Genomic DNA, 13,225 nt, shown 5'->3' on the forward strand with positions numbered 1-13,225 from the left:
AGGTTGGAATGCAGACAAAAATCTAAAAGCAGTATCTCTGGCTGTGTGTAAACAAAATAAAAGTCCTAAGACATGAAACATGGCTTCAAAGGCTGTAAATATGGTGGTTGGAGCCAGAACGCTAGAGCACTAGAGTGACACTAGAGTGTCAAACTCGTGTTATGTCATGGATGATGTAGCTCAATTTGATCTCAAGCGGGCTAGGGTAGAAAAACCATTGTACTGTAAGGACGCACAAGTACAATCAGAGAGCACTAGAGTCAATGCTGAGTACTACTGTATCAATGGGCTTCTCATTAGTTGGCTAGCTAGACGAGGATGGAGCTCAGGCAACATAGGATATTTCCCATGTGAACAGAGGTACAGATTACCCAGTGAACGTTGATAAATGAAAGTAAACAAATGTTGTTTTTGGAAAAAAAAGAACTTTATATATATACTCTCTCAGTTACTCTTACACTGGAGCATTTCTTTCTCCTGCTTTTCATTCCCAAGTAGACAATGTCAAACTGTAAGATGAGGAAATCAATAAAATGATTGGCACCATTCAACACTGTTGATTCACCGCTGCACAGCTCTTTTGATGTGTCTGTGGCCTTGGCTGTAATGCTTTTTAATCACTGCCTCACAGACAGAAGTGCAGAACGAGCCCGAGAGGAGAGTGGGAAAATTAATACAGAGAAAAAGGATTAAGGGCAGGGAGAGAAGGAAGAAAACTAAATAAAGTGCAAAGGAGGTAAGAAACAGCTGAGGATGCAGGCAGTGAGGCAAGGTGTTATCTGTGTTTGCTTTGATGAAAAATTGGGATGTAAAAGGAGGAAAAACGTGGTGTGATAAAATATCAAAACAGGCCTCATCCATTAATATAGAGAAAAATAAGAGAGCCCTTCATCTTATTTGCTGCATTCGTTACGTGACAATTTAAAACTGAATCCACACACCAGGAAAAAAGTTATTAATTTGTGCAAGTTCAGATGCGGTCAGTGACAATGAACGACTGGCCTTGAACGTGCCCTCTTGCTTTTCACCTAAATTACTTGGTGTATTGAAATAGATGCATTCATGTAGATACTGTGTTAACCTTCACCTGCCCTCCTATTACAGTGATTTAATTAATCACAGCACACGTAAAAGAAATAGTTGGGGGTAATTGAATTCAGAAGCCATAAGGCTTTGCATTGCAGATTAGCCTTGACACTGTGACCTCCATCAGCAAATATTGAAGGAATTGTAGTTACACTGTGGCACATGGGAAGTCAATGAGTTTGTACTGTTCTGTGTTCACTGTAAATGCCTGGACAAACTCTTTCAGAATATGATCCTTTTTAATGCCAAGTGTGCATATGGGCATCTAGAATATGAATTAGAAATGATACCATTTACAGATTGTAATAGATCAAATAAAGCACTAATAGAAGATTGAATTATATGGAAATGTGCATAATTATAATGATCAAATATAAATGTTTAAATTTCTTTTAAATGTTTAGAATTGAATCATTAATTCTCTTTCACAGCCTCTCTGGCCGGTGGTCAGTGAATTGGCACGGTGTGTGTGGATCAATAGATAATCTATTTTCAGGCAATATGAGTAAAAACTGACGAGAGACATTGTGTAGGGACAATTGAAGTCACTGCGGGTAAGGTGTGTTCATGCATGAATGCGTACACAAAACATGTCAAAAATGATAACCAAGAACTGCCAGAGTGTTCAACCCTGTGGTGGAGAGATAACAGAGTCAGTAGTGGGTAGGATACAAAACTTGCTCCAGGTATGGTTCCAAGTTGAGGATGTACATGGATGACGACATGTTATGTGGTGTGGAAAGAATTTGACTGCACAATCAATAGTGTGAAATGTAGTAAATGTCTTTTGGAACAGTAGGTGGGTTAAAAACAATGGTGGCACAGTCAGAAATGTCACAGTGGACGGGTTACGAACCTACGGAGTCCCTCTGATGACATGGTCCAAAAAATAAATAAATTGTGGCCTAGGGCTGCCACAAACGATTATTTTGATAGTCGACTAGTCACCGATTAATTTTGCGATTAGTCGACTAATCAGATCATCATCCATTGGACGTAAAACTACAGCTTATTGCACCAGCAGCATCTGCTCTTATATAACTATCATTAGCTTACAGCTTTAAGTGTTTAAGTTGCTAACTAAAAATAAAGACAAGATGATAGTTTATTAAATTTTAATGAAATTTGCAGATTGTTTAGGTGAAGTTTAATAAACTCAGCCGTCTGCTCCTTGATATCTAACATATAACGGGACACCGGAGTAAATTCTGGAGCATCTCACACTTCTGATAATCAGCTGTCTGCCTGACGTTTATTCAGCTGTGTAAAAACTATAACTTTGATCTCAGCCAAACCGATTTACTCAGGAACAAATAAAATACTAAAAAAAGCCAAACAATAAAATATTTAAGTTATCTAAGTGACTTATATATGTTTAACCTGAGTAGCGAAAGACGGAGGTGGGTTTGAAGCCGGGAGTCCGGTGTTCTCACGACTCTAGTGAGCCTTGCCCCGGCTAGCTATCGAGCTAGTGGGTAACAGACGTCTCTGAAAACGTCGGAGCGCTTTTGAAAATATGTGGTGTCTTAATAAACTGAGCAGATATTTGAGGTTTACACAGCTACATTCTCGCCTGAAAATATGTTAAACGTTTATTTTGTGACCCAGAAAGAATAATAAGAGTAACATTAAAACTAACTAGCTGCCGCCATTGTTGGAAACTGAGCTGGGCTGCGCTATGAATTCTGGGACAGAGCTACTTCTTCTTCTTCGGGGTTTAACGGCAGCTGGCATCCTTGTACATGCAGTGCTGCCATCTTCTGTTTCAGTCCGTTATTACACTCTTAAATCCTACTACTTATTCCTGCGTCTTTTGTGATCTTACAAAGCTTCAAACGATGCGTCGACTATTAAATTAGTCGTCGACGATTTTGATAGTCGACGTAATCGTGACTAGTCGACTAATCGTGGCAGCCCTATTGTGGCCACAAAATAGTACTTCGTGGGCACAAAATGGGTATAATGTGCCCACGAAATACTTATTTGTGGCCACGAAATACTATTTTGAGGGCACGAAATAGGTATAACGTGCGCACGAAATGCTAATTTGTGGGCACGAAACACTTGACCGATAACCGTGATCCTTCCCAGACCCTTGCAGTTGGTTGACAATAAAATCTGTCCCGGCGTCCAGGTCGTACTTACGTCTGTAAAGCAACTGGGCTCTCAATTATAATAATTGCTATATAGCTTTTGCACTGTCCACTTCTGCTGTGACAAAACAAATTTCCCACGTGTGGGACTAATAAAGGTTATCTTATCTAATTTTATCTTATCTTATCTTATCTTAATATGCTGTTTAAATGTCTCTCCGTAATAATGGTTCCTTGCATTGCCAGGCTTTTCAAAATGCATTTGTAGCTCATTCCCAGCCTAAAATAAAAGTCAGTCATACTGTCTCTGTCCATGGTGTATAGGTTTAGCCTACTCTTATGCTTATGTCTCTACGCAGCTGTCCAGGAATTGTATCAATATGGTGTGCGCACGTTATCTATTTCATTGCCACAAATGCGTAATTCGTTTGCCACGTTATACTCAATTCGTGCCCACAAATTAGCATTTCGTGCGCACGTTATACCTATTTCGTGCCCTCGAAATAGTATTTCGTGGGCACAAATAAGTATTTCGTGGGCATGTTATACTATTTCGAGGGCACGAAGTAGTATTTTGTGGCCACAATTTATTTATTTTTTGGACCATGTCATCAGAGGGGCTCCGTACGAACCAGACTAATTCAGACAAAAAGCAAATTTTATTTTATTAGTAAAAAAAAACCAAGTTGAATAAAGGTTGGTGAAACAGAATCAATCAACTCTTTTTTATTTTTCTCAAAAAATAAATACGTTTTCTTAACGGCCGACTGAATTTGTCATATAGTGTGAAGTGGAATATATCCTGGACTGTTCAGCTAAAACAGTTATTTAAACCTAAACAGTCAATTTAGAGTACTCAATTAAAGCTACAGTAAGTCAGGTATTATTTTTTAGGTTATTTATCAGAAAAAAAACCCAATGTTGGACTCATAAAATGATTGGTTGAGCAACACTTGCTAATATTAGCTAGTAAGCTAATAATATATTACATTTTCACTCTGATAAACAGTTTCATTACATGTTCACATCATATGAGCATGTCCGAGTCCTGCATTCATGTGCTACCTGCAAAGTGTCCTACAACGTTAGACCGACTTCAAAAAAAGTTTCACTAACGTTGACTAACAGCTACAAAAGCAGCAGCTAACGGAGCAGATGCTAACAGCAGACAAAACAGCAGTGCATACCAGCAAAAAAGTTCAACATATCATCAACAACTCACCTCAGTATCACTGTCATCTGACAGAAAGGAGATTCACTGACTCATCTTATCATGTTTCTTTCACAAAGTTTTTTAGCCTCCTTCAAAGTAAAGAGACATGAAAAAGATAAACTGACAGCTGCGCTAAACAGCGGACTCACAGCCTAGACTCACTACAGAAAAATGGTAGCCAGAGTTGTTTGTCTCACAGGGGGCACCATAGTTTTGATCATGCACTTAAATTGGGACAGGTAAAAACAACAGATCTCACATGACTGCAATGCACTGGCTGTTGAGAATTTACACACTGTAACTTTAAGCTACCCAGACAGAACCCACACATGCACAGGGAGAACATGCACACATGCGTGGCAGTGCAGTGGTTAGTACTGTACTACCGCTGGTTAACACTTATTTTTCCAGTGAAAAATCTCATTCAATTAATTTCACTCCATATTTTTCCCCTCGTTGTCCACACCTACAGACGTGGGGCCTGCCTCACAGTTTGGGAACTGTTGCTTCAGTGAAACAGGGAGAACAACATCTAATTTCATTTGAGTCATTTCAGCTGTCATTCTCATAGGGTACAGACCCTGTAAGTGGCTATTTATAAAGAATGCTTCCTGACATAGACACACTCAGAAGGGCGACACATACGTATTCATCTTGAAGAGACAGAAGCATTTACGCCATTTAAGCATCTGTCTTAAATGCCTGAGGTGATTTTATCCAGTTCAAATCAAGTTCCTCGGGGGCAAAATGCAAAATATTGTTCAGGAATATAATCAGCACTTAAAGAAATGAGGCTTGAATTTATAATTGACCGAGCTGTAGATGTTTAGGTACAAATCAACACACAGATCAACCCCAATTACTGTGTTTTCTGGTCAGTGAAAACACATTTTTAGCTGAGTGCTGGTGTAAAACTCACTCTGGCTCATTAATTCTAATATTTCTAATAAAAATAAAAAGATATGTGATTACATCTGAGCTGCTTCAAGAAGGTTAAAGACTAAATATTTGAGATTTTGAGAGAAGCTTTGACCTTTTAAGCATACCATCTGACATTTTGTGCTATAGCTTGTCAAGTTAGGTTCTCATATCTGTTTCTGATGTTTAAGTGTGTCAGTGTGTGTTGAAGGAATTTACTTTTTTTATTTTTGGTTTCTTTTATTGGTGTAGGGTGGTGGTGTGAGGTGAGAAGACAAGGGCCCACATACTGTAGCACACCTCCTCCAGTCATGCTGATGCTAATTTGACACATACAAGGACAAACTCGCAAACGCCAACGCACACGCAGACACTCACGCGGCGGATGAGTCATTGCTGGATCCTTAATTAGGACCATTTAAGCATGTTATGTGTATCTTGCTTACACGTTGCTCTTTACCTCGCTAATTCCTTCAGTTCCTCATTACTTCCTCGTCTTCCAGACTGGATATATATTTAGAAAATTACAGCGTTGGACTCCCTCCCCCCTTTCTTTGGCTACTTCTACTTTTTTCACACTCTTTCAGAGTAGTCTCGCTCTTGAAAAGTAAGGTGTGGGCAGTGGATTAAAATTATATTTGATATATGAGAGACATGGCAGCCAAAGAGAGACTGGGGATTTTTACACTTTGTTATCTGATATTAGCGTGTGTGAAGTGTGCATGGATACAGTCAGTACTTTGAAACAGACAGTACAAAGGGGGAATATATTATGTGTATATCTATATTATATGATATATATAAATAGGATTGAATAACTTCACTGTTTAACTATCGTCAACATCAAAGTCCAATTAAAAAAAACAAAAGCTTGTAATATTGTTGATATAAAACTTGCTACAGTTACAGAACTGAACAACAGACGGCTAAAAAGACATGAGCCTCAGTTTCTGCTGCAACATCTGGGTGGATCCATCTGGATCCATCAACAGTTCAGGCTGAGTATTCAGACACTGCAGATCTACTGGGATTTTCCCACACATCCATCTCTGGCGTTCAAAATCTCCAGCTCTCTGTATATAGCAACAATAACCCAGATAACAATTTGTTACAATCAAGGTATGCATAAAAGTCGAACCTCAGTTGGCACACAGTAGCAGAAAACCACACAGTCAGCTAAGAACAGGAAACTGAGGTTACAATTGATACAGGCTTACCAAAACTGAGCAATAGACGATTAGAAAAACATTGCTTGGTCTGAATAGATAATAGATATGATTAGTAGGGTCAGAATTTGCCATTAACAACACAAAAACAGGGATTTATCCTGCTTTGTTTTATTAGTGGTTCATGCTCGTGGTGGTGTAATGATGTAGGGGATATTTTCTTGCCCATTTCTTGACCCTTATCATTTAAACACCACATCTTACCTGGATATTGTTCCTTTATGAGGCTTTATGTGTACCCATCTTCAGATAGCTGCTTTCAGCAGGATAATGCAGCATGTCATAAAACTCAAATCATGTCGATCTGGTTTTGTGAACATGACAGCAAGTTCACTCTACTCAAATGGCATCCACAATCACCAGATCTCAATCTGATAGAGAACCTTTGGGATGTGGTAAAACGGGAGAGTCACGTCATGGATGTGCAGCTGACAAGTCTGCAGCATGTCAGTATGGACCAAAATGTCAGATGTGTGTCTCCTGCTCCTTGTCAGATCTATGCCACAAAGAGTTAAAGCAGTTCTGAAGGAAACAAACAGTAGTTTCTGTCAAGACGTTATGTGGTTTTTTAGGGTCCCACTTCAATTTTAGGATAGTTTACTGCATTTAAGGATTCAGGGAATTCCCATCATTTAAACATAGACACAAAAACCTAAGCCTAGATATAAGTCACTTTCTAAAATTCAGCAACAGTGCTACATGTTGCCAACACCTGCACATTTGTCTCTGTACCTGGATCGTGCACGCAGCATCTGAGGACTCCACAATCTACGTTTGTCTCACCCTAGCAGCACTTGTCCCTCTCCTCCTCCTTCAGTTCACCCCATCATAAACTCATCATCATATTCTGTTTGTGGCCTTTTCACATGTGTCACATGCCGTGTCTTGGCTTTTTGCGGAGCTGAAATAACTCCACACATGACTCCGCTGATGATCATCAACTGAGTGAGAGAGCACACATGATGCATTTATACAGCCGTATTTAACAATCAAAGGATTGCATTTAAAAAGTACAATCACTGTATCTCAGCAGAGCATTAGCATTTCTAAATTTAAGGATTCAGTTTCAACCACATTAATATAGATGATATCCACAGACAGAGAAATATTATAGAAAAATAACGAGGTAATGTCAATACTGCTTTTCACTGACATTAGAAACAGCCTCTCTGGCAACATGCTTTAAAGCAGGGGTGGGGAACTCCAGGCCTCAAGGGCCGGTGTCCTGCAGGTTTTAGATATCATTCTGGGTCAACACACCTGACTCAAATGACTAGTTCATTACCCGGCCTCTGGAGAACTTCATGACAGATTGAGGAGGTAATTTAGCCATTTAAATCAGCTGTGTTGGCTCATGGGCACATCTAAAACCTGCAGGACACTGGCTCTTGAGGCCTGGAGTTCCCTCACCCCAGCTTTAAAGAATCTTCTCAGATGCCTGATTCATACCTCCCAATCCTGTGTATTAATGCATCGAAAACCATTTTTTCTACGTAAGATAACAGATCTTGCAGGGAACAAAGTTACTCTGTAAGGCATAGCAATTGGAGGTATAATAGCAGGAATGGTGGCTCCATGCCCGGATGGGTTGTAAGCTACTTTAGGACTGGAAGAAAAAGGTACACTCTGAATAGATGTGTTTTACAAACCAATTTTGTTTTTTTTCACAAGCTAATAGATGGTTGTCAGACTATGTTATCACTGACTTTTTATGCCTTTATTCAAAGTCCATGTCAAACATTAGGTGAAATCTGTGTTTTAAAAACTACTTAGAACACTTGTAAAAATGCAGCGCATAATATGTTCAATTTTAATGCATTTTCTGCATAAACTCAGGGACAAAAGATTGGATACATGTGAAAATTTCAAATTACATTTGTAACTTTTTTCTTTTTGATTTTTCACAAGTTGTGTTCAAATTCACAGAAAATGTGTGACACATGAACCAACACATTTTTTAAACACATCATTTCTAAGAGTATAGTCTTAGAGGAAACACGTGCTGTTTTGTTCCATTTGATAACCTGGAGACTGTAGTAAGCAATTTTTTTTTAAAATTAAACAATATCTATCTATATAAATATCTATATAAATATCATGGAAGGTCCCACCCAGAACTGACACAGATGAGCTTAAGAGGAAGATGGATTTGGCCATCAGAGCCAATCAAAACCAAGCCGCTGAACAGAAAATGGGATTAAATCTCAGCAACTGTTCCAGGTACTTAAACGAGATTTCCTTCCTACTGACTCTATTTGAAAGGTGCTGCTATGATATCAGTCATGGGTTACTGACAAGCAGGGGATTGATGTCACTGAGAAAATGAGAGACACATGCTCATATGGTTGTCAGTCATAAGGTAGGGTCACTCCAGACCGTGTCCTGCTTTATCATTCTTTTTTACTTTAACCAGGACCACAATTTACAGAAAGCACATCATGCATCATCAGCACATCACAATTTACCCTCTTCATTTTAACAATATGTGAAAAATACAGTTTTCCACAATGACTTATTTTGAGAGGACAAACCCAGTACTAAAAGACTGTTAATTTAAAAAAACAAAAACAAAAACAAACCAATGCCAAAGCAATAAATACTCTAAAGTTTGATCCTATTTTTTTTTTAAAGAAAGTAGGAGAAAAAAAAAGAAAAGAAATACTGTAAATCAGAGGCCAAAAGTCATCCTAAAATGTTCCATCGACTTTAGGCTAGTTAGCCAAAAGAGAATTTGTGGTTTGTCTGTCTTTGTGACTCTATTTGTGTGAGTGGTTGTGTGTGGTTGTGTGCACACAGGCAGAATTTCCTCCTACCAATTAGCCATGACACAGCTGTGCTTTTCCCTCCTCATCTGCTCCTTGGTGGGTTTCAGTTGAACAATAATGTACTTTAGATGGTGCAGCGTTGCCTCCAAAGCTCAGCAGTCATCAATATCAATGCATGATCTGACACTTGCGTGCACACCACACACACACACACACACACACACACACACACACACACACACACACACACACACACACACACACACACACACACACACAGATAACAACAGAAATTGGCATTAAAAAAAATGGAAGAATCAAATGTAACAAGGAAGCCATTAGTCTGCTCCTCTCTCTGCTCTATTGATGTATGGTCATGAGATGTGTTGTGGCACAGTGACGTTGTACCTCTTTGAAGTAGGCAAGGACCCGAAAATATTCTCTTTATGTAACTGTCCCTGTTGTAAGGCCATACAAGGCTGTGTGAGGCAAAGCGTGATGGTGGGTCGACTTCTGACTATGCACTTGCTCTTGTGTTTGCGAGAGTGTGTGCATGCCCCATGTGCGCATGCATTTGTATGTGCCTGTCTGCCTGCTTGTTTGAGAGACAGACCATGCTCTTTCCTCCGTGAATTATGCAGAGCAGGGTGAGGATGCTGGGCGGGTAGGATCAGGCAGTTACACAGCTTTTGAATTAGAAGGGTCTAAACAGCCGCCATAAAACACAACCGCATGGAGCAGAACGGGAGGGAGAGGATGAGACCGGAGTGGCAACTGAAAGAACTTTAGGAAGAGAGGATGTGAGACACAGAGGAGAGGAAGGGGGCTTGGGACGTGGATTGGACTTAGACCACTAAAAGGGGAAAGAATATAAGGGAGTAAGAGAGAATGAGACTCTGGGGTTTATAGGGTTTTATAGTGGTTTAAGGGGGGATGTTCTGTGGTCGACTATGAAATGGGGAGGAAACCATAAGCATTAAAGAGAGGAACAGACAAAAGTAGTAAATTTCTCTGAGACTTTTGTGATATAACTTTGAAATTTACAAATTTAACTGCAGTTTTTACAGTGTTCTCCCATATGTCTCACTGCATATAGAAAACACACCTGAAAATTATGAAATATTACCCTGAAAAGCCATGATTAAGAGACAAAGATCTCTGTTGTGAGAACAGGGATCACTGAAACACTTCCTCTGTTTCTCTCTCTCTCTCTCACACTCACACTCACACACACACACACACACACACACACACACACACACACTGTGCCTGTCTCTCTCGCTCTCTCTCTATATGTGTGGCAAGGAACACAAAGCACTAAGTGGGATGGATATTTTTGGTTCAGCTGCTTTTTTGACAACTTCTCTCCCATGATTAGAAAGTGACACAAAAATAGTCATGTGGCATCACAAGTATTAAATTTAGAACACTTTTTCCAATTATAGATCCAGGTTTACACAAGTAGTGAAGCCTATTTATTTTTATATTTTTCCTCTGTTCAATACCCATCTTCTTTCCCTCTTTACTTTTTTGTCCTTTTTGAGGGCCAGGCAGTGCATCAGAGGCAACCATTTCTACCTTTTCTCATCTTCTTCTTCCTCTTTGTTCTTCTGCCAGAGTATCTGTATTGTAGAGAAGTTTAGAAAATAGATTTTTAGATAGTTCCCCGATTCCTTTCAATAACTTTCATTTCTGGACCGTGAGTGCTCGAGTATCAGGTCAAACATGGAGGTGTGTTACTGCACAGAGCTGAGACTGTGAAAATGAGGAACTGTCGGGGGCTTTTCATCCAGCTAAAGCTCAAAGCATAATATGGTGTGAATGTCGGCCATATTGGTTTTCATAAAGAATTTAATTGAATTCAGTCTTATCAAACTGGGAACACATGATCTTCATACCAAATCACATAAAAGTTATAATATGGATTTTTGTTTTTTTAAAAGCTTTTCCCAGCCAAGCTGTCTAAGAAGCAAGGTTATATCCCAAAAAGACTTTTGTCCTCTGCCAGTGCCAAACTTGGTAGATCTATCTAACAGACTCCAAGTGGTTCTTTCAAATGGAGAATCCTCTTCACACACTAAGGTTAATTATGGAGTTCCACAGGGTTCCATGCTGGGACCAGTTCTGATTACAGTTTACATGTTTTCTTTTTCCTCTAGGCATTATCATTAGAAGGCATAGCATACATCCACACTGGTATTCAAATGATACCCAGCTTTATCTATCCATGAAGCCAGATAATACACACCGATAGTTAAACTACAGGAATGGTTTAAAGACAAAAAGACCCTATTTGAGGAAGCACAAAGAAATTGCAGCATGTGTTGGTATTAGCCTTAAAAATAGTTCTGGTACCTGGCAATACTACCAGAGGTTCCAGGGCTGAGTCTTCATTGATATACGAGTCTTTTTTTCCTTTAAGCTTGACTCAGTGCAGTCCTTCACACGCTTTGGTTTCTGTCACTTCCACAGTCACATTAACATTACCCTAAAAATTATTTTTTCCGTTGTATTTTGTGACATTTTGTTTTATTCAACTTCCATTGTGTTTTATGTGCTTTTGCAGCTTTTTTTCTATTTCTGGGTGTTTTCTGAAGTTGCAGTGCTTTTGACCTCTCAGGGTCACCGTACAGATTATCGTCAGAAAGCATATCACATGGTTATTAGATTTTGAAACCGTCGAAAAAGGAAACCAAACCGGAAGTGTGATCATATATCAAACATTGTTTTTATGTGCTGACACTAAACTGAATATATATATTGTTGCCTGAAGTTTTTTTTTTCATGAAAGCCTCATTTGACTACCAAATCAGTGCTTACAGCGCTTTAACTATAATTATACTGTACATATTTAGATGGAGTTTATAGCTAAGCTGAACTGCTTGGCTGCCTATGGCTGCTTGTAGCTATATTTCTGTTTTGTTCTTCTATTCTTTCACTCTTTACCCTCCTGTTTCTCCTGCTGCCACTTGTTTTCACGTGTAGGTATCGGTCAGGGTGTGCCAGTGGTGGCACTGATCGTAGAAGGGGGTCCTAATGTGATCTCTATAGTGCTGGAGTACCTCAGGGACACTCCTCCAGTTCCTGTGGTGGTGTGCGACGGCAGCGGCAGAGCCTCTGACATCTTGGCCTTCGGACATAAATACTCAGAGGAGGGAGGGTATGCACTCACATGTACACATTTTACAGGAGTGGAACGGCAAGCATGAATAGCGTATGAAAAAATTGGATGCACTGTAGATGTCAAGGGATTGTTTTAGATCAAAATATCTTTGAATATTTATGTGAGTTTGTATGCAGAAACTTGGGGAAAAAATGAAACTTGCTTTAATAAAACACAAATGTGAGAATTTACATTTCAACAAAGACTCAAGAGATTTGGTAGCTAAGAGTTCCAGTCAGCCTTGGTTTAACCTTCTGATATAATTTGCCTGTTTTCCTATCACTCTGGCCCTGTTCTTGATACTCTCTTTTCTTTTTCCACACCTTTCTGCCTCTGCAGCATAATTAATGAGTCTCTAAGAGACCAGTTGCTGGTGACCATTCAGAAGACTTTCACCTACAGCCGCTCACAGGCTCAACATCTGTTCATCATTCTCATGGAGTGCATGAAGAAGAAGGAACTGGTGAGTCACTCCTTCTCAAACACTCCTTATGCATTTGCACATATACATTGTGGTAAACACATTGATGCAGAGCTGCAAATGCATATGTGCTGATGGAGGAAATGCAAGCTGATGAGCAAAATATACACGATACATTAAAGCACAGGCAACCTGACACAGAAACACACAACATTCAGATACACTATTAAACAACTTATAACATAGTTATCACTATTCACCTCCATAAAGATGCCCCAAAATGAACAAATATGGATTTGTCTAATGAAATGTTTACATCATGAAACTGAAGCACTTATTT

General features: G+C 39.3%; 1 protein-coding gene across 18 annotated transcripts in view; it reads left to right on the forward strand.

The window, feature by feature from the left end:
* The window catches only part of trpm3 (transient receptor potential cation channel, subfamily M, member 3), a 144,181-nt gene that overhangs the window by 86,779 nt on the left and 44,177 nt on the right, over nucleotides 1-13,225 (forward strand). For all 18 annotated transcript variants that reach the window (XM_084947337.1, XM_084947335.1, XM_084947334.1 and 15 more), the window contains exons 7-8: nucleotides 12,287-12,461; nucleotides 12,804-12,927. In XM_084947337.1, coding sequence (XP_084803463.1) covers nucleotides 12,287-12,461; nucleotides 12,804-12,927 — 299 coding nt within the window. The remainder of the gene's footprint in view (nucleotides 1-12,286; nucleotides 12,462-12,803; nucleotides 12,928-13,225) is intronic.

This window comes from Perissodus microlepis, chromosome 12 (genome assembly GCF_051167445.1).
Source record: "Perissodus microlepis isolate ML-2025 ecotype Zambia chromosome 12, ASM5116744v1, whole genome shotgun sequence".
NCBI classification, from domain to species: domain Eukaryota; kingdom Metazoa; phylum Chordata; class Actinopteri; order Cichliformes; family Cichlidae; genus Perissodus; species Perissodus microlepis.